The sequence below is a fragment of the Muscardinus avellanarius genome (assembly GCF_963383645.1).
Source record: "Muscardinus avellanarius genome assembly, chromosome: 2".
In the NCBI taxonomy this organism is placed as follows: Eukaryota; Metazoa; Chordata; class Mammalia; order Rodentia; family Gliridae; genus Muscardinus; species Muscardinus avellanarius.
The window spans coordinates 111,170,014-111,195,399 of NC_137787.1; the positions used below are offsets into that span (position 1 = coordinate 111,170,014).

At 45.6% G+C, this 25,386-nt stretch overlaps 1 protein-coding gene across 4 annotated transcripts in view; it reads left to right on the forward strand.

Annotated features, from left to right (window-relative positions):
- Window positions 1–21,295, forward strand: part of WDR33 (WD repeat domain 33) — a gene marked incomplete at both ends in the record, with an annotated part of 93,061 nt that extends 71,766 nt beyond the window's left edge. For 2 of the 4 annotated variants that reach the window (XM_080690207.1, XM_080690209.1), the window contains 7 exons: window positions 483–1,571; window positions 5,836–5,944; window positions 10,693–11,131; window positions 17,949–18,112; window positions 18,209–18,301; window positions 19,401–19,616; window positions 20,809–21,038. In XM_080690207.1, the coding sequence (XP_080546333.1) occupies window positions 483–1,571; window positions 5,836–5,944; window positions 10,693–11,131; window positions 17,949–18,112; window positions 18,209–18,301; window positions 19,401–19,616; window positions 20,809–21,038 (2,340 nt within the window). Of the gene's footprint in view, window positions 1–482; window positions 1,572–5,835; window positions 5,945–10,692; window positions 11,132–17,948; window positions 18,113–18,208; window positions 18,302–19,400; window positions 19,617–20,808; window positions 21,039–21,138 lie in introns of those variants that run through there. The other 2 variants (XM_080690208.1, XM_080690210.1) reach the window with 2 other exon arrangements.
- Between the last annotated feature and the right edge of the window lie 4,091 nt (window positions 21,296–25,386).

Here is a 25,386-nt window from a genome sequence, read left to right on the forward strand (position 1 = left end):
GAATTCTGTTTCTTATACTTTTAACATCAGATTAGTAGAGCAGTAAGTAGACCCAAGTTAAGTATGTATTTTTAAAAGAAAAGATAAAGCCAACATATTTTTTGTCTTTTGTCACCTGATTGAACAGGGGCTTGTTCTCATTTTCCTGCCTATGAAAGCTACCAAGAATGATAAAATTCTTAGTAAATGATTGAGCTCTCCCTGATCTAGGCAGCTGTGAACAGTCTGGTCAGCGATGTTGCTGGGGCCTAGAGAGCCGCAGTCTGGGGAACCTGGCAGTCTCAGTGTGTTCCGTCACGAACATCCTTTGAGTGTTGTAGTCTCACGTGGACTCCAGTTACCATCTAGTCCTCAGGAGGTTGAGCAGTTTGTGTATTTATTTTGAAGCTCCCCTGGTGAAATATGTGAATAGCAATATTGTCACCTTTGAGGGCTCCTGCTTATTTATTCAACATTCTTTCTTTTTTTTCCTTTTTTTCCAGCAACTTAAAATTGAAAGACTTGCGCAGAAACAGGCTGAGCAGATTCAGCCCCCTCCCTCATCTGGCACCCCTCTCCTTGGACCCCAGCCCTTCCCAGGACAAGGTCCAATGTCTCAGATTCCTCAAGGTTTTCAACAGCCCCATCCATCTCAGCAGATGCCAATGAACATGGCTCAAATGGGGCCACCAGGTCCGCAGGGACAGTTTAGACCCCCTGGACCCCAGGGACAAATGGGACCACAAGGTCCTCCACTACATCAGGGAGGTGGGGGACCACAAGGATTCATGGGACCACAAGGACCCCAGGGCCCACCGCAGGGCCTGCCACGACCTCAGGACATGCATGGGCCCCAAGGAATGCAGAGGCATCCTGGACCTCATGGCCCTTTGGGACCTCAAGGGCCACCTGGACCACAGGGTGGTTCTGGCCCTCAGGGTCATATGGGCCCTCAGGGTCCACCTGGACCACAGAGTCATATAGGCCCTCAAGGTCCTCCTGGTCCCCAGGGCCACTTGGGCCCACAGGGGCCTCCTGGTACTCAAGGTATGCAGGGACCACCTGGTCCCAGAGGAATGCAAGGACCTCCTCATCCTCATGGGATCCAAGGTGGGCCAGGGTCTCAAGGGATCCAAGGCCCTGTGTCTCAGGGACCTCTGATGGGATTGAATCCAAGAGGAATGCAAGGGCCTCCGGGCCCCCGGGAAAATCAGGGTCCTGCTCCCCAAGGGATGATGATGGGCCACCCACCTCAAGAGATGAGAGGACCTCACCCTCCAAGTGGACTGCTGGGGCACGGCCCTCAGGAAATGAGAGGGCCTCAGGAGATGCGAGGCATGCAGGGGCCTCCACCCCAAGGATCAATGCTGGGTCCTCCTCAGGAACTGCGAGGGCCTCCTGGATCACAAGGTCAACAGGGGCCGCCCCAGGGCTCTTTGGGACTTCCACCCCAGGGTGGCATGCAAGGGCCCCCTGGACCTCAGGGACAGCAGAACCCAGCAAGAGGGCCACATCCATCTCAAGGGCCAATACCATTCCAGCAGCAGAAAACACCTCTGCTAGGTGATGGGCCCCGGGCCCCCTTCAATCAGGTATTATTTATTTCCATCTTGTAGACATTAACACACTAGGAAAATATACTCTGCACTGACATGGTGCTGCTGAGAATCATGGAAAGCAGTCATAGCTGGGTGTAACCTTTGCTCTGGATGTGATGGTGGCTTAAAATAATAGCACCTCAGCTGAAACAGAAGAGTGAAGAGGTAGCTGATGCTGCCATTAAATCTTTACCTCTCAGCTGGGCATGGTGGCGCAAGCTTGCTTGGGAGGCGTAGACAGGAGGATCCTGCGGGTTCGAAGCCAGCCGCGCTGGCTTAAGAGACCCCGTTTCCAAATAAAAAGTATAAAATAGATCTGTGAGTGTAGCCCGGAGGTAGAAGGGTTTCCAGGAACCCCAATACCACCCCAAAAAAACAAAAACAAAAACAACTTTACCTCTCACCTTAGAACTATTATTATTATTATTTATTTTTTCTTTTTGCAGTAATAGGGATAGAACCCAGGAGCATTCTACCTCCAAGCTATGCCCCCAGCCCTGTTTCTTATTCTTTATTTTGAAACATACTCAGTTGTGGAGGGCCTCACTAAGTAGCTGAGGCTGTTCAAGAACCTGTGATCCTCTTTTCTCAGCCTCTCAAGTACTGGGATTATGAGCCACCACTCCCAGCAGAATTATTTTATTTATTTATTTATTTATTTATTTATTTATTTATTTATTTAGCAGGTCTGGGGCTGGAACCCAGAGGCATTTGACCTCCAAGCTACACCCCATGCCCAATTTTTTTTTATTCTTTATTTTGAAACAGGGTCTCACTGAGTTGTGAAGGGCCTCACTAAGTAGCTGAGGCTGTCCATGAACCTGTGATTCTCCTGTTTCAGCCTCCCAAGTACTGGGATTATGAGCCACCACTCCTGGCAGAACTATTATTATTTTATTTATTTATTTATTTATTTATTTATTTATTTATTTATTTATTTTGCGGGTCTGGGCCTGGAACCCAGAGGCATTTGACCTCCAAGCTACACTCCCTGCCCAATTTTTTTTTTTTTTCTCTATTTTGAAATAGGGTCTCACTGAGTTGTGAAGGGCCTCACTAAGTAGCTGAAGCTGTCCACGAACTGCGATCCTCTGGTCAGCCTCCCCAGTGCTGGGATTACAAGCGTGCTCCACCATGCCCGGCTAGAACTATTATTTTTTAATAGAGATTCTTCCAGAAAAGATCAAATCAATAGAATATAGTTCATAATCATCCCAGGGCTGCAAGGGTCCCTGGGGAAGGGCATATTCTGTTGTTTGTCTCAGGCTGCCATTGCCCCCTTTTGGGGCCCTTTATTTTCTAGCCCAGTGTTTCATGGCCTGCCAGGCACCTCTGGTCTGCCTGCCCACTTTATAATTTGGGTTATCTGGCTCACCTGTTACTCTGTTGATTATATACCTCACTATTTTCATTTCAATGAATGCTTTCACAAAAGCTCTGATTTCAAAATGAAACATTCTAAGCCGGGCGTGGTGGTGCACGCTTGTAATCCCTGGGCTTGGGAGGCAGAGACAGGAGGATCGCACAGGTTCAAAGCCAACCTCAGCTACTTAGTGAGGCTCTCAGCAACTTAGTGAGACCCTGTTTCCAAACAAAATATAAAATAGGTCTAGGATTATAGCCAGGAAGTAGAAAAGTCCCTGGGTTCCACCCCCAGTACCACGGGTGGTGGGGACATTCTGAAAGGGTAATTCTTTGGATGAAAATCTGCTCGAGTTTTCAGCTCTCATGTGAAAGTACTTGGAGGCAGGAGTGTTTCTGTGGACAATTTCTTGGTGCCTTTTCTAGAGCTCTGTTTTCATTAGCCACGTTTTGGCATTCATTCACTGAGCAATTTCTGAGAGCTGGTGTGAAGAATTTTCATTGCTCGGGCAAATTCCAGAAAGGCTGTCTGGGCATGGATGGGGTCACCACCCGCTCCTGTCATGGTTTCTGTTCTACAGTTCTTAGTCTGGAAACATTATTTGGATACAAACTACAGAATTTTAGTAGGTTGAGGGCCAACAGTGAGGGAGTGAGCTGGGACACTCCCTGGGTGGGCATGGGAAGGCTCTGGGTTCCCCAGGAGAGGGGGTTACAGCTACTGCATGCAGGAAACAGTCTGTTTTGTCGTCCCCCCACCCCAAGAATCTGTACAGATAACAATTGGATTTACTGAACTAAAAACTAGATAAATGTGTAGATTATGTGTGTTCTTCAGGTCTTAAAAACGTCAGAGCAGGGAAAAATCTGATGACACTTGAGTTTATTTTCAGATTTTTATTAAGCACTTTTCAGAATTCAGAATCAGTTAAGTAAATCCTATGATTGCCATCCTAAATTGCCCTAAAACTTAAAGTATTAATGTATCTTGTTAATTGACTATATTTTTGTGTGTGGGTATAATACTTATATACTATTTTATTTTCCTATCCTTGTCCTGAATTACTGATTTTCATTTACAGAGATGAACAAAATGAGCTTTAGTTGTTGTATTAGGACGGAAATTTTAAATGTGTCAAATTCCTATGACATTTCAGTAAGAGTTTTTTATTGTATGCCTGGTAAAAGACCTTATACGTTGACCTATAGAAACTTTGGTAAAATGAGTCTAAAGATTTGACCCTAGAGGCAAAACTGCCTGATGAAAACTTTTGCTCATATTTCTCATAAGCTGAAATCTAACTTTCTTTACTTTGATTATGCCCAGTATTTAGGTTTTTTTTCTTTTTTTTTTTTTCTCGTGGTGAGGATGGAACTCAGGGTCTTTTCTACCTCCGGGCTACATTACACTCCCAGACCTATTTTATACACCGGCTATGCCCAGTATTTAGACCAATTGTGTTAATTGGTTTGAATTATTGCTTTGCTTTCATAGTTCTTTGTTTTTTTATTTTTTGGTACTAGAGGTTGCGCTTAGAGTCATTATACCTCTGAGCTATACCCCCGGTCCTATTTTTAATATTTATTTATTTTTAATATTCTAATATTTAATGTTTACTTTTAATATTATTACCTTTGTGGTACTGCAGATTGAATAGGGCATTCTACCTCTGTTGGCTACGCCCCTAGACTCCCCCCCCCTTTTTTTTCTTTGCAGTACTGGGGATGGAATCCAGAGGCATTCTACCTCCAAGCTATACCTCCAGCCCAATATTTTACATTCTATTTTGAAACAGGTCTCGCTGGGTTTGCAAAGGGCCTCACTAAGCAGTAGCTAAGCCGGGCGTGGTGGCGCACGCTTGTAATCCCCACACTTGGGAGGCTGAAACAGGAGGATCGACAGGTTCGAAGCCAGCCTCAGCTACTGAGTGAGGCTCTCAACAACTTAGTGAGACTCTATTTCCAAATAAAATATAAAATAGGTCTGGGAGTATAGACCAGAGGTAGAAAGCCCCTGGGTTCCACCCCCAGTACCACAAACACACACAAAAAAGCAGTAGCTGAGGCTTTCAGTGAACTGCGATCCTCCTGTCTGAGCCTCTGCTTATTTTTTATTCTGAAACAGGGTCTAAGTTGCTGAGGCTGGTTTAGAGCCTGTGATCTTCATGTCTCAGCCTTCTAAGTACTGAGATTACAGGCGGGCACCACCGCACCCAGTTTAGGAATTAGAATTTAGATATAGCTAGAACACACACACACACACACACCGCACCCAGTTTAGGAATTAGAATTTAGATATAGCTAGAACACACACACACACACACACACACACACACACACACACACACACACCCCAGGACCAAGGACAAGCAAGGATTATCATGGAACAGTGAGACCAAGAATCAGGGTAGCAGGTTTCAATAGAACCTGTCAGCAGGTTTAGAATACAAGCACTTTGTTTTTCTTTTTCTGTAATGGAGATTGAACTCGGGGCAGTCTACCTCCAAGCTACACCCCAGCTCTATTTTTTATTTTGAAGGGGGGGGTCTCACTAAATTGCAGAGGGCCTCACTAAGTAGCTGCTGAGATGGACAAGAACCTGTGATTCCCTCCCCCACCCCCGCCCACGCCGTCTCAGCCTGTACTGGGATTACTGGGATTACAAGTGTGCACCACTACGCCTGCCCTGCCTGCCGGGCTCAAGCATTTCTTTTATTAAGGCAAGAGAACCTTTCCCCCATTGCAGGGGTAATTTTCTTATAATTCACTTGCTAATATATATACTGCTGGAGTTTTGGGGCAACCCAGTATTTTTATCTTGTAACATAATAATATGGCTGATATGTTGAGCTCAAGCCCATGATTTCATACACCCACTTTGCAAACATCTTTTCAGGAAGGACAGAGCACAGGCCCCCCACCCCTGATCCCAGGCCTAGGGCAACAGGGAGCACAAGGCCGCATCCCTCCTCTGAACCCTGGACAAGGACCTGGCCCTAACAAAGGTAATTACCTGCTCAGCCAAATAAGAAATTGTATTCGCCACTACTGTGTACAGTTTGCAGAAAATAAGATAAGTATTGTTGTAAGTAATTGATAAAATGGTTGTTGAAACCACTGCTGAAAATAAGGGCTTGGTCACTTCAGGAAACAACTTTACCTCATGTTGATTTTTATTTTTGTGGTACTGTGGATTGAACCCAATACAGTCTACCCTTGGCCCTTTTTTGTTTTTTGTTTTGAAACAGGATCTTGCTAGGTTGCTGAGAGTGTAGCTGAGTTGATAAGACTCTCCTCCAACCTGCCATCCTCTTGTCTCAGCCTCTCAAGTTCTGGGATTACAGGTGTGTGCCACAAAACTTGGCTCATGTTTTTTTGTTTTGTTTTGGTTTGGTTTTAACCCAGGGCCATTCTACCTTCAAGCTACATCCCCAGCCTTATTTTTTATTCTTTATTTTGAAACTAAGTTGTGGAGGCCCTCACTAACTAGCTGAGGCTGGCCTTGAACCTGCAATCCTCCTGTATCAGCCTCTCAAGTACTGGGATTATAATTGTGCGCCACCACGTCCGGCTCTTTTTTTTTGCAGGTCTGGGAATGGAACCCAGGGGCATTTGACCTCCGTGCTACATCCCCTGCCCTGTTTTTTATTCTTTATTTTGAAACCAGGTCTCACTGAGTTGCAGAGGGCCTCACTAAGTAGCTGAGGCTGTCCACAAACCACGATCATCCAGTCTCATCCTCCTGAATGCTGGGATTACAAGCGTGCGCCACCACGCCCAGCTTTCATGTTTTTTTTTGATGTGTTTACTTAGGCAGTGATGCTAACCACAGGAAATAAGCTTCTCAACACCAGATGCTGGTGGCGACAGCACAAGATGAGCCCCAGCAGGAGTGCTTGTGTTTGGTCAGCTGCAGTGGAAGTGGGTCCTGAGCCCATTGCATACAAGCACACGTTCCACCCTCCTCAAGAGCTCGGTTTCTATATACATACGTAATTTTTTTTGTAGCTTTTTTTTTTTTTTTAAATTTTTGTGTCTGTGTCTGTGTCTGTGTGTGTGGTACTGGGAGTAGAACCCAGGGGCTTTTCTACCTCCAGGCTACATTACACTCCCAGACCTATTTTATATTTATTTGGGAACAGGGTCTCACTAAGTTGCTGAGAGCCTCACTAAGTAGCTGAGGCTGGCTTCGAACCTGTGTGATCCTTCTGTCTCAGCCTCCCAAGCACTGGGATTACAAGCGTGAGCCACCACGCCCGGCCTTTGCAGCTTCTGACCCCAAGTTGCTTGAATTTAGTGTAATCCCGTGTGTGTGTGTGTGTGTGTGTGTGTGTGTGTGTGTGTGTGTGTGTTTTGGACAGGCTAAAAAGGTAGAATTTTAGCAGTGTGTTTTTTATCACCCCCATATCCTTCCAGATCGTTATACAGTGAATCCTTTAGCCTCTTATGCTATTCTGCACGCTTTAGAAAGAAGAAAGCAGCATATGGATGTATGGTGCTCATGTGAAAATCGTGAAAAGTGAAGACATGAGAATTTCCAGCATTTAGGCGGGGGGCTAATGAAGAGTTAATCTCGAGAGTTGAAAGACAGCCACGTAGGGTGCGAGTGGCCCCTGTTGGGCTGACATGTTGTGTCGTCCTGCCTCGCAGAGTCCTGTGGGAGTTTGGGGATGGCAGAAGCTAAGGGAGTGTGGACAAGGGGAGCAGTCACATCCAGCATATGTTCCTGGGGGGATTCTCAAATCAGCTCATTTGGATACTGTGGAGATTGTGCTCCACAGTATCCAGATTGTGCTCCCTCCCTCCCCCCTCCTCCCTCTCTCCCCCTTTATTTTATTTTATTTTTTTTATGGTATTGGGGATTGAACTCAGGGGCATTCTACCTCTGAGCAATGGCCCCAGCCCTATTTTATTTTTTGAAATAGAACCTCACTAATTTGCTGAGGCTGGCCTGGAATTTGCAATCTTCCTGTGTCAGCCTCCCAAGTACTGGGATTACAGGCATGTACCGCCTTGCCTGGCTCTACTCTTTGACTTTTAATTGGCTAAGCCCTCAGCACTGTGTGGCACATGTTAGGTTTCTTGCCCACTCTATCAGATCAAGAAGAGTCTTAGTGTCAGCATCATTTACAGCCCTCAGAGTTAAGGAACTTGAAGCTAAGTCATAAATTTACATTAGATACCAGAGGTAGGAAAGGGTAAGATCAAGGAATTAAAGAGCTGTCATTTCTGTCCCATTGAATGCACGTGGTAGCAGAGGATACATAGAAGAGAGGTGGCTTGCTGGGAGAGAAAGGAACACCAAGAGCCTTCCTAAAGCACTGGAGTCCTGAGAAAGCAGTGTCCTTGGCCACCAAGGCACCGTGCTCCACAAACTGAGAGTTGTCTCTCTCTCTCTTTTTTTTTTTTTGGTACTGGGGATAGAACCCAGGAGCATTCTACTTCTGAGCTATACCCCAGCCCTATTTTTTATTCCTTATTTTAAAACAGGGTCTCACTGATTTGTAAAGGGCCTAAGTAGCTGAGGCTGTCTGCAAACCACGATCCTCCTGTCTCGGCCTCCCAAATGCTGGGATTACAAGCATGCGCCACCACACCCAGCTGAGAGCTGTATCTTTTCCCTACCCTGTGTCTGTCTCTACCTGTTGTCCTCTCCTCCTTGCTCTCCCCTGTTTTCATTCTCATTTCTCTCTCCCTCCCTACCCTCACTAAGGACTAAAGAGAGAAGAGAGAGCTGAGAAAGTGACCCTATCATCCCTACTGCATTAATTACCTCTGCTCCCCTATCACCGGTGGCCAACCCCTTCTCTCTCTCTCTCTCTTTTTTTTTTTTTTTGTGGTACTGGGGGTGGAACCCAGGGGCTTTTCTACCTCTGGGGCTACACTCCCAGGCCTATTTTATACTTTATTTAGAAACGAGGTCTTACTAAGTTGCTGAGAGCCTCACCAAATAGCTGAGGCTAACTTCGAACCTGTGCAGTCCTCCTGTCTCAGGCTCCCAAGCGCTGGGATTACAACTGGGCACCACCAGGAACGACTCTTCTCATTTGTAATGGTGGGTTACTTTCCTTGGAAGAGCAGGGTGCTTTTAAACAGTTACAAGTAACAGGAGGGTTGTTATTGATTGGTAAGTCCAAATGGGATCTGTCAGGCTTCCTCGGGTCAGAGGGAGGGCACATCTGGGGTTACACTAAGTTCAAACAACATGGAGTCAGAGAAGAACTGCAAGAACACACTGAGGATTGAGTGCTCTGTGTCCCTTAGGGGCATGGGTCCAGGATGGTTGCACAGTGATCAGACACAGCACAGCTCAGAAGGGTTTTCCCTCAGCACAGTTAGGAGTCTGCAGAGGCAAATGTGGTAGAGGGAGCTCATAAGAAAGCTGCTGTGGTGTGCTTTTATACTGAAAGTTTGAAGCTTTTATTTCTATCAAATAGCAAAGAAGAATTGAAATGTCCAAGAGGAATGAGCAGAAATTAAAGGGAGGGAGATAAAGCTGGACATAGTGTTGAAGGCCAGTACTTGAGAGACTGAGACAGGAGGATTGCGGGTTCAAGACCCACCTTCAGCAAACTAGTAAGACTCTCAGCGACCTAGAGAGACCCTGTTTTAAATATGAAAAATAAAATAGGGCTGGGGGTGTATCTTGGAGGCAGAATGTCTCTGGGTTCACCTCAGTACCACCAAAATAATCAAAACATTTTTTTTTTTCGGGTCTGGGGATGGAACACAGAGGCATTTGACCTCCCCCTCCCCAATTTTTTATTCTTTATTTTGGAACAGGGTCTCACTGAGTTGCGGAGAGCCTCACTAAGTAGCTGAGGCTGTCCGCTAACCACAATCCTCCGGCCTCAGCCTCCCAAATGCTGGGATTAGAAGCGTGTGCCACCACACCCAGCTTAAAAAAATATTTAATGGGATTCCAAACTTTGCTTGCAACAAAAGGTGATAATATTGTGGATGAAAAACCATCATTGCTAGAATAGGGCAGAGAAGGTGTTTTTGCGAACCTGGAAGCTAAAGCACAGCAGGGCTTTGGTGATCAAGCAGTTATTCTTGGGGCTCATGGTTTCAGGTGCCTCACACTGGAATATGTCAAGATCCCTAGTGTGAGCTAAGGAATCAGGTTAAATGAGCCATGGGCTAACACAGAGGCCTCCTGGGCGGTAGGTGTGCAGACCTGCAGCCTTTGTAGGAGCAGAGGTGTGGAGCTAGTGGCCCAAATGAAATCGAGGAAAGAAGTGGGGCAGAGAGTCAATCAGTAAGCCAAACATGAGAAGGAGGGAGGAGGTAAGTAGGGAAGAGCCATGTGAGTGGTGTGTGCATGTATGCCTCTACCACCTTGTACCCCATTAAGATGTATGACTAAAAGGTGTATGACTACGATGCGCCAATTTAAAAAAAAAAAAAGAATTGGGGCAGGGAAAGTCAGCCCATCCTCATCAGCCGTGGAGGACACTCGGGTGTTCCCTAGTGTATACTAGTATATGAGCACTGCTGATTGCGTTTGGCATTCATCGTTTGTGTTAGGCCAGGTAACTTAGCTAGGAGTGATGGCACTGATGTCTGCACCCCAAAGCCTGTTTCCTTTTCATTATGTGGCACCTCAGGGACATTGGTCCTCCTGGTGTGTGAGAGCCCAGCAGCGAAAGCCTCCTGAGTGCCTGAGTGCGTGGAGATGTGGAGTCATTCACAGCAGAACTGTGGGAGGCATCCTGGAAGCCATAGTAACTGTCAGCTTTGTTTCCTTCAGGTGACTCCCGCGGTCCTCCAAACCATCACCTAGGCCCGATGTCAGAGAGGCGGCATGAGCAAAGCAGTGGCCCGGAACATGGGCCTGAGAGAGGGCCTTTCCGGGGCGGGCAGGACTGCAGGGGTCCCCCTGACAGGCGGGGCCCTCATCCCGACTTCCCAGAGGACTTCAGCAGGGCAGATGACTTCCACCCTGACAAGCGCTTTGGCCATCGGTTACGTGAATTTGAGGGACGAGGAGGACCCTTACCACAGGAGGAGAAGTGGAGGCGAGGGGGCCCCGGGCCTCCGTTTCCTCCTGATCACAGGGAATTCAGCGAGGGAGATGGCCGGGGTGGGGCCCGAGGCCCTCCGGGGGCATGGGAAGGCCGCAGACCTGGCGACGAACGATTCCCTCGGGACCCTGAGGACCCACGGTTTCGAGGGCGCAGAGAAGAAAGGTGAGGCATGTACCGCGCAGGTTCACTACGTTTTTCTTGGGGCACTTAAGCCGTTCTCTCTATGGAGGTCTCTTTTCTTTCTCCTGGGGTGAAGTAATGCATTGATTACTGGCCTGCCCTCTGTAGGGTTTTTTTTTTTTTTTTTTTTTCTTCATGATACTGGGAATTGAACCCAGGGGCATTTTACCTCCAGCTCTATTTTATTCTTTATTTTGAAATAGGGTCTCACTAAGTTGCAGAGGGCCTCACAAGTTGCTGAGGCTGGCTGCAAACTTGTGATCATCTTGTCTTAGCCTTCCAAGTACTGGGATTACAAGCTTTCACTGCTTTGCCTAGCTCATGTAGTTCTTTTTGTTTCTAGTTTTGAAATCTGTTTTTGTTTTGTTTTGTTTGTGGTCCTGGGGATTGTGCATGCTAGGCAAGCATTCTACCACTGAGCTACACCCCTAGCTCTGAGAAATTGTTTTTCTTCTGTTTTCATTTTGGTTACTTAAATAGGTAGAAGGATTAGTGTATTATAAGAGTGTATTTAATCTGATTTTAAAATTTCATCTTTAAACCAAGCATGTTGATATATGTCTGTAATGCCAGTAGTTAGGAGGCTGAGATAGGAGGATCACAGGTTTGAGGCTAGTCTCAGCACTTTAGCAAGACTTTTTCAATAAATAAATAAAGCTGGGCGTGGTGGCGCGCACTTGTAATCCCTGTGCTTGGGAGGCTGAGACAGGAGGATCACACAGGTTCAAAGCCATCCTCAGCTACTAAGTGAAACTCTCAGCAACTTAGTGAGACCCTGTTTCCAAATAAAACATAAAACAGGTCTGGAAGTATAGTCCAGAGGTAGAAAGCCTCTGGGTTCTACTTCCAGTGCCACCAAAAAAATAAAATAAAATAAAAATAAATAAGTAAAATGGGCTGGGTTTGTAGCTCAGTGGTAGATTACCTCTGGGTTCAATCTCCAGTAACACACACACCCAGGTTAATCCTGGTTAGATGAAATATGAGCCTACATTGGAAATACAAAGCTGGGCGTGGTGGCACATGCTTGTAAACCCCCCGCTTGGGAGGCTGAGACAGGAGGATCGCACAGGTTCGAAGCCAGCCTCAGCTACTTAGGCTCTCAGTAACTTAGTGAGACCCTGTTTCCAAATAAAATATAAAATAGGTCTGGGAGTATAGCCCGGAGGTAGAAAGCCTCTGGGTTCCACTCCCAGTACCACCACCAAAAAAAAGGAAATACAAAGGGATTATGAAATAGACATAATTCATGTGTAATTGCCTAAAGATATAAACAAACTGAAAAATTATCTGTCTGTTAAACTTAGAGCAGGTTTGAACTCTCACCTTGATTGGGGCATAAAAGGCATAGAAGAAGCCAGGCATGGTGGCACATACCTGTAATTTCAGTACTAGGGAGGCTGAGACAGGCAGATCGCAGGTTCAAGGATAGCCTTGGCCACTCCGTGAGATACTGTTTCAAAATAAAAAAGAAAAAGGGCTGGGGGTATAGCTCAGAGGTAGAATACTCCTGGGTTCAATCTCCACTACTACCAAAATAAATAAATAAATAAATAAATAAATAAATAAATAAATGGAATAGGACACAGGAAAAAGGGGGAATTAGGGTAATCTGCAGTAAAACTCTTATCAGTGAAGATAATTGTTTACTCTGTGCCAGGTACTATCATTTTGTTTTGTCAAGGGATCCGTGATCTAGGTGTTACTGTGGCCTCCTGTAGACACAGGATCAGAGATGAACCAGGGTAACACTTGGAGTATCACAGGTGTGAGCGGCCAGCACTCTTGCCCTGGCTATCTCAGTGGCTTCTCAGCCTTTCTCCCTCCCTTGTCTTTTCATCATCTTTGTCACGACTTTGCTAATAGGCAATAGAGCTACGTGTTGGCCATTCCACTATGTGGGGATGTGTTAGAAAAGAAGGGCTGGTGTGGTGGCACTCGCTTGTAATCCTAGCATTTAGGAGGCTGAGACAGGAGGATCACGGTTCGAGGACAGCCTCAGCTACTTAGTGAGGACCTTTGCAACTCAGTGAGACCCTGTTTCAAAACAAAGAATAAGAAAAAAAAATAGGGCTGGGGGTATAGCTCAGAGGTAGAATGCCCATGGGTTCTATCTTCATTACCACAAAAAAAAAAAAAAGGAGGGGTGCTGATAATATGGCCAGGAGTGGTAAAATAGCAGCATCTAAGGAAAGCAGCTGTTTGGGTGAATTAATAAAAAAAGCCAGGCATTGTTATGCACACCTGTAGTTTCAGTACTTAGGAGGCTTAAATAGGAGGATCACAAGTTCTAGGCCAGCCTCAGTTTATTAAGGCCCTTATCAACTTAGTGAGACCCTGTTTCAAAATAAGAAGGCTGGGGATTTTGCTCTAATATAAAATGTTCCTGAGTTCTGAAAAAGGGGTGGTATGTCAAATAAGTTTGAGAACCTGTGCTTTAATTTATATCTGGAAATATTTTCTTTTTCTTTTCTTTTTTCTTTTTTTTGGTGGTACTGGGGTTCCTGGAAGCCCTTCTATGCCCGGGCTACACTCCCAGACCTATTTTTATATTTTCATTTGGAAACAGGGTCTCTTAAGCCAGCGCGGCTGGCTCCGAACCAGCGTGATCCTCCTGTCTCCGCCTCCCAAGCGCAGGGATTACAAGCGTGCGCCACCACGCCCGGCTCTGGAAATATTTTCTAATAAAGAAGATTAAGCTGAGCACAGAGGTACATGCCTTTAATCCCAGTATTTGGGAGTTGAGACATGAGGATCACAGGTTCAAAGCCAACGTGTAGTAACTTAGACTCTTAAAAAAGTAAAAGAGCAGCCAGGCTTGGTGGCACACGCTTGTAATCCAAGCATTTGGAAGTCTGAGACAAGAGGATCACAGTTTGCAAACAGCCTCAACTACTTAGTGAGGTCTCTGCAACTCAGTGAGACCCTGTTTCAAGATAAAGAATAAAAAAAAAAAAAAAAATAGGGCTGGTGGTGTTGCTGAGAGGTAGAATGTCCCCTGGGTTCTATACCCCATAACACACACACACACACACGTAAAAGTTGACATAGAGGAGTCAGAATTCCTCTCTATCAGTAACACACACACACACACACACACACACACACACACACACACAGAATTCCTCTGTATTCCTTTATAAGTATGGCAGCGATGTGGCGACACCTGGACACAGAAGAGTGTACCTTACTGAGATTTGTGGCCCGCCCACTACTCCTTTACTCTAACCCTGGCTCTTAGCTCAGCCAGTTTCCTCAGCATGCCCAGCTTGCTTTGGGAGCATAATTCAGTCAAGGTACCTACTGACCAGGAAGCTTATTAAAGGAGAGCTGGAGCAGAAGAGGAGGCTATGAGCAGATGCCCAGTGGCAACTGTCAGAGGAGTGATGGAGTGAGGGAGTTCCCAGGCAGTACCATAACTGAGCTGGCAGTGTGTGCAGAGGCATCTGGAAAAAAGACTGAGGAAGCAGAATCGCCCCACAGGTTGCTTATCAGTTGTAAAGGAGAAAATGTACCTTTGCAGCAGCAAAATTTGGTTGTCATGATACTTTCACCATCATCAGCAAGGAGACAGACAGGCATCCTGGGAAGGTTTAAGCAGTTTTTGCCAAAAGTGTCTACCCTGGTCTAATCATGAGGAAGCAATCAGGTTCAGATTGTGGGGTGATCTATAAAACACCTGGACAAAGCCGGGAGTGGTGGCGCACGCTTGTAATCCCAGCATTTGGGAGGCCGAGACAGCAGGATCACAGTTCACGGCCAGCCTCAGCTACTACTTAGTGAGGCCCTTTGTAACTCAGTGAGATCCTGTTTCAAAATAAAGAATAAAAAATAGGGCTAGGGGTGTAGCTCAGAGTTAATATGCCCTTGGGTTCCATCCCCAGTACTAAAAACAAAAACAAAACAAAAACAACAATACCCCCCCACACACCTGGACAGGCCCTTTATAAACACCCCAGTCATTAAAAACAAGATCTAGTAGGGGACTCTGTTATAGACAGAGGGCAAGCAAAGAGCCATTACCACTAGATAACAGCATATAGTCATGGCTGACTTCTCTTGAGAAACAGCCAACTCAGGAGGACACTTTGGGGACACTTAAGAAATAACAGTTGGACCATATGTTAAATAATATCCTCTTAGCTGGGCGTGATGGCGCACACTTGTAATCCCTGCACTTGGGAAGCTGAGACAGGATAACAGGTTCGAAGCCAGCCTCATCTACTTAAGTGAGGCTCTCAGCAACTTAGTGAGACCCTGTTTCCAAATAAAATATTTAAAAACATAGGTCTGGACGTATATAGCCCAGAGGTAGAAAGCACCTGGGCCCCCAGTACCACCAATAATAATAATAAAAATATAATAATAATATCATCCTCTTATTTCTGAGAGTGATAGGAGAAACATACTGGAGTGTTTAGGGATGAAGCACCACATTGGCAACTAACAGATGTATTTGCAAACAGGCAGATAGAAGATAAAGCATAGGTAGCAAAAAGTTCAGGACTGATGGATGGCAGAGAGGGATCCATGGTGTTCACTGCCCTGTTCTTTCAACTTTTCTGTTAGTGTGAAAACTTCAAATGTAAAAAGTTGGAGTAAAAGACTGTCTGGGACTGAGGAGCAGAGGAGATGGGTGGAGAGGAGGCTGTGCCGGGAGGCCGACCTCCATGTGTGAGGACTGGCCTGCGCTGGCGCCCTGCCAGGCCTCCTGCAGTGCTCATGTCCTCTCTGGGTGGCTCTGCTCATTATTCTGCTTGCAGGCCACTTTTCTGCTTCCCCACAGGCTTCCCTGTAACCTCTGCCCAGCAGGACTCCCAGTCAGCCTCGTACGCTGGTGTGAAGATTCCTGGGAGTAAGGGGGAAGCTGTCTACCAGCCAGGGCACCAGGTTGCCACACCGCCAGTACGTGTGCTTTCCTGTAGATCTGGTGTCTCTTGCGTGCCATTCAGCTGTGCAGTGGCAATGGGGCAGCCTGTGGCTGGGCAGCTACAGAGCACAGGCCCCAAAACAAGTCCAGGACAGTTGGTGATAAAATCTGCACCTGCACCTTTTTCCTTATTATGTAATATTATCTCTTGTCTCGATATATATATGCATATATATTAATATATAATAAACGTGCTCTGGGTGGTGGTGGTGTACTCCTGTAATCTCAGTACTTGGGAGGCTGAGATAGGATCGTGGGTTCAAGGCCAGCCTTAGCAGCTTAGTGAGACCCTCAGCAACTGAACAATGCCCTGTTTTAAAATATTAAAAATGGCTGGGGTGTGGTTCCGAGGTTCCATCACCAGCCCTCCTCCCTCCCAAAATATAATAAATGTTCATAAAAATGTAGTGGATCAGTAGGAACAATAGTCCCAGCTGCTTCAGAGGCTGGGACAGGAGGATCTTTTGAGCTCAGGGGACACTACCTCAGGCAACAAAGCAAGATCCTGACTCAAAAAGAAGGAAATTAGCTGGGTGTGGTGTCATATGCTTGTAATACCAGCATTCGGGAGACTGAGACAGGAGGATCGTAGTTCACAGAAGGCCTCAGCTACTTAGTGAGGCCCTTTGCAGTCAGTGAGACCCTGTTTCAAGTAAAGAATAAAAAATATGGCTGGAGGTGTAGCTTGAAGGTAGAATGCTCCTGGGTTCCATCCCCCATACTGCAAGAAAAAAAAAGAAAAAAAAATGTATGTGATAATGAGCGATAAAAAAAAATGGGCTAAGCGTGAAGACTGGCTGAATTCTAATCCCAAACCCTTCCTCTCTGTGTGTCTCTAAATGAGTGACTTCTCTTTTGGCCTCAGTATCTTGTCAGAGAAAAAGAGCTGATGGTGGTTATAAGGAAGAATGAGACCCGAGAATACCTGGCGAGTACTTGATATGACAGAGCACTAAAAAATGCTCCCCATTCTTACTATTCTAAAAGTCTAGGAGCAACTCGAAGCACCCAAGAATGGGTTCTGGTACATTGCCTTCTGGCTATTTTGGCGTGTGTGTTGGGGTGGGAGTTACCAAGGATGGAACCCAGGGCCATTCTACCTCCAAGCTACACCCCCCAGTTCGTGTGTGTGTGTGTGTGTGTGTGTGTGTGTGTGTGTGTGTGTGTGTGTGTTACTGGGAATAGAACCCAGGGACTTTTTACCTCTGGGCTACACTACCAGGTCTCTTCTATATTTTATTTGGACACAGGGTCTCACTAAGTTGCTGAGAGCCTCACTAAGTGGTTGAGGCTGGCTTCAAACCTGTCCAATCCTCCTTTCTCAGTCTCCCAAGTGCCATCATGCCTGGCTCCCCAGCTCTTTTTTTTTTTTTTTTCAGGTCTGGGGATGGAACCCAGGTCTTTTGACCTCCATGCTACACCCCCTGCCCAATTTTTTTTCTTTATTTTGAAACAGTGTCTCATTAAGTTGTGAAGGGCTTTACTAAATAGCTGAGGCTGGCTGGAAACCATAATCCTCTGATCTCAGCCTCCTGAGTGCTGGGACTATAAGCATGCGCCACCATGCCCAGCTCTATTTTTTATTCTTGATTTTGGAACAGGGTCTCACTGAGTTGTGGAGGGCCTCACTAAGTAGCTGAGTTTAACTGCAAACCTGCAATCCTCCTGTCTCAGCCTCCCAAGTACTGGAATTACAAATATGCACCATCACATCTGGCTTGGCTTCTGATATTAGGATCACACAATGCATACTTTAACCAATGTAGTTACCTCTTGTTCTTTCCATTAACATGATGTCCTAGTGTCTCCTGTCATGCTTGGAGCTGCAGGACATCCCAGGAAGTATCCCATGTTACTTTCTCTTTACAGCTTCAGAAGAGGGGCCCCCCCAAGGCATGAGGGCCGTGCACCCCCCAGAGGGAGGGATGGCTTCCCTGGGCCTGAAGACTTCGGTCCAGAGGAGAGTTTTGATACTTCTGATGAAGCGGCCCGGGCACGCGATCTCAGAGGTCGGGGTCGGGGTGCCCCACGAGGTGAGCAGTGCCGAGGACGCCCAGGCTGGAGGGACAGGCGGCTGCGAGCACAGCTGGACAGTCTGTGAGCACAGTGTTGTTTGCTCCCCTGTTTAGGAGGAAGGAAGGGCTTACTCCCCACCCCCGATGAGTTCCCTCGCTTTGAAGGAGGACGGAAGCCAGAGTCCTGGGATGGAAACCGAGAGCCGGGTAAGGAGAAATGCTTGTCGAGTGGCTGTCCTGTCTTTTCCTATCTTTCTTTCTGTTCACCACGGAGGCCAGGCTGCCTTCCTGTCCTCTGGCATATGTATTACCTCAGTAGATGGAATACTGAAGGCAGTAGAAGAAGCCATCTTTTTTCTTTTAAGCCAGGTAGGAAAAGAGGTTGTCTGAAGTATAAAACAGTACTGCTCTTTTTACTGGATTTGTCTTGTTTTTGAAGAATATATATATATATATATATATATATATTCTTTTTTTGAATATATATACATAAATATATGATGTATGTGTGGTGCTAGGGATTGAACCCAGAGGCATTCTGCCTCTAAGCTACACCCCAGCCCAATTTTTTTTTATTCTTTATTTTGAGGCACTAAGTTGTGGAGGGCCTCACTGAGTAGCTGAGGCTGGCCGTGAACCTCGATCCTCCTGTCTCAGCCTCTCAAGTACTGGGATTACAAGCATGCGCCACTCTACCTGGCTTAGAATAAAGTTTTATGAACAAAATTTTTCTAAGCCGGGGTGGTGGTGCATGCTAGTAATCTCATTACTTGGGAGGGTGAGACGGGGATTACAGGTTTGAGGACAATCTCAGCAGTTTATCAAGGTGTTCAGTAACTTAGTGAGATCCTGTTTCCAAATAAACAAAATTGGTCTAGGGGTGTAGTTCAGAAGTAGGATGACTCTGGGTTCAGTTTCCAGTAACTAACACACACACACACACACACACACACACACACACATTTTCTTGGTCTTCATCAGTGAAATGTCTCTGGGGTCCTAGATAACTCCTAAGGTTGTAAAGATGTCCTAAGACTAAAATGTCAGAGAATCACTTTTCTGCACCATACCTGCCTCTGCTTACTCTAGGAGCCATGGCAATTTCTAATCTTGGCCTTTCTTACGCCTTCATGGTGTGGCTTGCACCTGGCCTGGTAAGCAGATGTTTCTTGCATAAAGGAACAGTGGTTCTCAGGTTCCTCTGTGTTGTCAGTGGTATCATTACCATCTGATTTGGGTTGCACTGGACTTTATTGTAACAACAGTATCACATCCTTGGTCTCAGGATCCATGGTTCTTATTTTAGGGCCAGGTCATGAACATTTTCGTGAAACTCCCCGCCCTGATCACCCCCCGCATGACGGTCATTCTCCAGCCAGCAGAGAGCGCTCTTCTTCTCTCCAAGGCATGGACATGGCATCGCTGCCTCCCCGAAAGCGCCCCTGGCATGATGGGCCAGGCACTTCCGAGCACAGGGAGATGGAGGCTCCCGGGGGCCCTTCTGAGGACCGAGGAGGCAAAGGTAAGGAGACGCCTGTGCTGACAGTGCCAGAAGCCATAGGGACGTGGGGAGGCTTCCTCTGTGCCTGCTACGTGTGCACCTACAGCCCGTTTTCCACGCTAGAGCTAGGTGGAGCTGACAGGTGGTGACTGCAAGCTCAGCCCTGCCGTGTCCAGCTGCTGTGGAGAAGCCCTGTTTCTCCAGTGCTTCCCACTCTAGCTCTTTGTTCACTAGCTTTAGTACTCTGCCAGGATTGCTTCTTGGATACTCCAAGACTGTAGGCAGTCATGGCCTCCAATGATGGCTACTTGAAGTCTTTGAGCTGTCCTCTCCCAGGGTCAGTGTTGCTTTTTTTCATTTTGGGCCCCAAAGGATCACTGCTTTTGCCCAAAGCCACAAGACTTTGCAGACATAGTCTGCAAGATGTGTTCCACAAGGCTAACGGTGCCACTAACGTTTAGCCAGGATTGGCAGTCCAAATGCTCACTATAAGCCTGGCCTCTGGCTGAGCTGGGCAGTGGCAAATGTACTGAGGTTTGGGACTGCTGGCAAGATAACTGCTACGGATCCCAAGCAGCCCTTCCATTACAGACTTCTACCTTTGTCCCTGATAGATGGGTTAAGACAAAATAAAGTTGGCATTTGTAAAGAATACATTATGAAAGATGTGACCAATTTTTGTCATTTCATGAGAAAAGATTTTTAAAAGAAAATATTAGTGATCCTTAATATTTGTGTGTCCAAATCTGCAACAAGTTAAGTCATTTCTGGGAGAAAGAATTTTGAGAACTAGTGGGTTTTCTTTCTTTATAAATTTCAAGAAATATTTTATTTCACTAAACTGTAAAAGGAAGTCAAAGTACAACTTGTTTGACGGTCAGTGCCGATCCTAGCTGGAGCCCTCATCCTTCCTAGCAGCAGCAGTTTGTGTATCTTAATTGCTTGCAGTGTCATTGCTTTTGCAAACTTCTCTCACAATAACCCTGGTGGCACAGGAGAGCACTTTGGGGACATGGCCAGTGTGAAGTGGGTTTCCCCAGAGTGCTCCATGCTTATCTCTTGTTCCTGTGTCCATCTGTCACACAGCCTGGGGTGTAGTGATACTGAGGACCACAGCTTCACGCCAGGATGGAATGAGATGGTTGTCAGGAAGGGACAGAGGCAAGTTATCAGCAAACAATCTGTAATACAAAAAATCATTGTTTCATTTCAGGCCGAGGGGGCCCAGGACCTTCCCAGAGAGTGCCAAAATCTGGGCGTTCCAGCTCCTTGGATGGAGACCACCACGACGGATACCACAGAGATGAGCCTTTTGGGGGCCCTCCAGGCAGTGGCACCCCTTCTCGAGGGGGCAGGAGTAGCAGTAACTGGGGTAGAGGGAGCAACATGAACTCTGGCCCACCAAGGAGAGGCACTTCAAGGGGTGGTGGGAGAGGTCGGTAGGAGTGGGGTTCTCTGGCCTCTCTGGACAGTATTTAAGAACTTGCAGACCTACCAAGTGAAACACAAGGACGCCTGCACCATTGTAGCTCTCCTGGGACAGCCGAATCCCAGGAGCCCCTCACGAGGTCTTCAAGCTGAAGAGACCGCTGCCAGCTACCCAGAGTAGCCAGCCTGGTTCTGTCCTGTCTACCTTCGTTGCCCTAACACCCATGTTGTTTGTTTGTGAAGATACAAGCTGGAATCCCCCCTTTTTTTAGTACCCCAAGACATGGAGCACCTCTACTTTAAGTTCATGTCCAGTTGGAAACCTGTTTCTATATGTACAGTTTGTCAGAGAAGAAACATTAAGTTGTTTTTGTATGAATACAGAATGTGATTTACGCAAGAATTAACAGAAAACGAGTCGTGAAGTGTTTGCCTTCAGGAAGCTTGGTTCCAACACATCTCACTGCTGATGTTCAGCAGGCTTCATGGAAACCACTAGGTCATCTAAATTTATTTCATTTGTGAGCTTTTTGCTTTTCAAAGAATCCTTATCTATACATTATCACACTACTTTTATTATAGAGGAATATTTTACTTTGCAGTACTGGTGATGGAACCCAGGGACATTCTACCACAAGCTACATCCCTAGCCTTATTTTTTATTCTTTATTTTGAAGCAAGGTCTCACTGAGTTGCAAATGGCCTCACTAAGTAGCTGAGGCTGTCCGTGAACCGTGATACTCCTGTCTCAGACTCCCAAATGCTGGGATTACAAGCATGTACCACCACACCTGGCTAGAGTGAGGAACATATATATATATATATTTTTTCAACCCCCCCCCCTCCAGGTCTGGGAATGGAACCCAGAAACATTTGATCTCCAAGCTATACCCCCTGCCCTATTTTTTTTTATTCTGTATTTTGAAACAGGGTCTCACTAAGTTGCAGAGGGCCTAAGTAGCTGAGGTTGTCCATAAACCACGATCCTCCCATCTCAGCCTCCCAAATGCTGGAATTACAAGCGTGCAAGGGTGTGCCACCATACCCTGCTGAGTGAGGATTTTTTTTTTTTTTTTTTTTTTTGAAACAGGGTCTCTTAAGCCAGCGGGGCTGGCTTCAAACCTGTGTGATCCACCCATCTCCACCTCCCAAGCGTGAGGATTAAAGTGTGTGCCACCATGGGCGAATGAGAAAAAAAATTTTTTTTTGGTGGTACTGGGGTTCCTGGAAACCCTTCTACCTCTGGGCTTTATTCCCAGACCTATTTTATATTTTTATTTGGAAACAGGGTCTCTTAAGCCAGCAAAGCTGGCTTTGAACAAGCGCAATCCTCCTGTCTCCGCCTCCCAAGAGCTGGGATTACAAACCTGCACCACCACTCCCGGAGAGTGAGGAATTTTTAAAAAATAATAACAGTGCAAAGTAAACTCCAAGCCTCAAACACAATCTGGCAAGTAGAAAACTATACTCTTAAGAAAAACTTAATCTTCTGCCACATCAACTAGGGCCTCTCCTGGGTGAATCTTCTTTTAATCGCTTTCTTTTGAATTGTCTTGCTTTGGTAAGAAAAGGAACCTGGTATATGTAAGCCAGAGCTAATTGCACATCTTCTTTCAATAATGAAGTCATATCACACACTAAATTGAGAAGAAATGGACAACAGCTTCTCAGTTTTGTATATGATAAATAAGCTCTTCCTCCTTCACACTGCCTCTGTGGAAATACGTGTTTAAGGCAGAGTATAGTTCTCATCCACAGCAAATTCTTTGTCTTAAATATAGAGCCAGGTGTGGTGGCTCATTCTTGTAATCCCAGCATTTGGGAGGCTGAGACCAGAGGATCACGGTTCATGGACAGCCTCAGCTACTTAGTGAGGCCCTCTGCAACTTGGTGAGACCATATCAAAATGAAGAAAACAGGGTGGGGGGTATATATAGCTCAGAGATCAAATGCCCCTGGGTTCCATCCCCAGACTTGCAAAATAAATGAATAAAAAATGAATGTAATATTTGTTTGTTTAAGCCAAACATTCAGTTTGAGGAGATACCCCTTGCTATGCTGGCTTGTACTTTCTTTTTATAAGTTCATTAAAAAGGCCGTCCTGTCGCCACCCTAACATTACATTGCCAGATTGGTCTTGGAGACAGGTTTACTTGGCAATTTTAATAGGCTGGAAGTCTCTACAGTTGCTTCAAAAAGGGTATATTGATTGATTATTAATGGGAAAAGTGATAAAAGCTAAGGGGTTTTTTTTTTTTGGCATGACAAAATGTTGACTACCCTCACTGGCTTCAGAGGTTTTGAAACCCAAGGATTCCAAGTAAATAACTTACATTTTACTTCAAAATTTAAAAATGTATCCATACCACATCACAGACACACTGCTAGGAGGCACTCAAGGCTACTTGGTGTTCCTGACTTTCCCTTCACTGGTACAACATAAAAAGGGAGTAATCATATTCAAATTCCAGGAAGCTTTTTTTTTTTGGCGGTACTGGAGGTGAAACTCAGGGGCATTCTGACTCTGAGCTACACCCTCGGCCCTATTTTTTATTCTTTATTTTGAAACAGGGTCTCACTGAGTGGCAGAGGGCCTCACTAAGTAGCTGAGGCTGTCTGGGAACTTGAATCCTCCTGTCTCAGCCTCCCAAATGCTGGGATTACAAGTGTGTGCCACCACCAAGGAAGCTTTTTTTTTTGGGGGGGGGTACTGGGGGTGGAACGCAGGGACTTTCTACCTCCGGGCTAAACTTCCAGACCTATTTTATACTTTATTTGGAAACAGGGTCTCACTAAGTTGCTGAGGGCCTCACTCAGTAGCTGAGGCTGGCTTTGAACCTGTTAGATCCTTCTGTCTCAGCCTCCGAAGCACGGGGATTACAAGCGTGCGCCACCACGCCCGGTTCCAAGAAGCTTTTTAAAAAGGGATCCAGAGACCAAAACCTTAGCAATCAGGTTTCTTTCCTTCGTGTTGGAAAAAATTTTATTAACATGTTAGAGTGTTAAATACAGTACCTTTGAAATTAGACAAAAGGTTACATTTTGAAAGTAACTAGAGAAAATAAAAATCTACATTATATTTGTATTAACTATCTAAAATATATATGGCATTTTAAAACAATTTTCAAAATACAAAATATGGTGCTATGAGTTTTATAAAAAGTAGATTTTCAAAAAAATGAAGTCTTGAAAAAAAATGTTGAAAACACTAGTTTTTTTTTTTTTTTTTTTTCCCCCAGTATCAGAGCCTAGTGCATGAAAGGCACTGAGCTGCTTCCCTATCCTGTTCTAGTTTCAGAGGGTCTCACTAAGTTGTCCAGGTTGGGCTTTGAACTTGGATCCTCCTGTCTCAGGCTCCTGAGTCACTGGGATTACAAGGCATGCACCATTGTGTCTGGCTGAAAACAATTTTTAAAATCGTCAGCTCTTAATAGCATCAACATAACTAAACTCTTCATCCATGCAAGAATTCAGAACCAGAACAGAAATGTAACAAGGGACTAGGGAGAGCAGACAATGGCACAAGTCTTCCCGTTTAAAAAAAAAGTCACTCTTTGGAAACACAGATTTTATCCTCCTGAGGTAGGTAACCTATTTAATGCCAGGGGAACAAGGCCACACTCTTGGCAAATACTAAGGGCATTGGTAAACTGCAAACCCACATATGATGTTGGTCACTTCGGTGGGCTGTAGCAATGCTCTCTTGCTGCCTGAGACAGTGTCAAGGCAACATTGGAATCTAGTCCCAGGAAACAATTATTTGCAAGTTGTGCAACCAATGTCCTGAAAAGGGATTCTCCACCGTGGTTACACAGAATCATCTGGGGAGCATTTAAAAAAAAAATCAATGCCTGATCCCACCCCCAGAGATTCTGAATCACTTACTGTGTGTGTCTCTCTTAAAGCAATTCAGATGTGATAGCCAAGCGTGCAAAACACCAGCACAGAATTTTAGAATTCTAAACACATCTTACCTTCTAGTTTATGGTTTTCCTGGAGTCACCAGAACACTGGACCCATACTTTATGGAAATAAATTAAGGTAGGTAACACTTAAGTACTGAGACTCAAAATATAACAACCACATAAGGAAAGCATCTCATTACTGCCTTAGGACCATCAGGCCTGAAAACTGTAAACTCTGCTTTAAAAAGTAGACAAGACTATTTAGGAATGATGAGAGCTGGAGGGAACCCATGATTTCCACCAAATACAGACATTCTGGCTGTAGAATTATTTTCCGTTCTTCCAGGACACTCCAGCTCAGTTCTGCAGGCCTCAAGGATTTATAAGGATCTTATTGGATGTCAGGCTTCCTGTGGCACAAAACTTCCTAATCCATTGCTTAGGTTGTCGAACAGGTC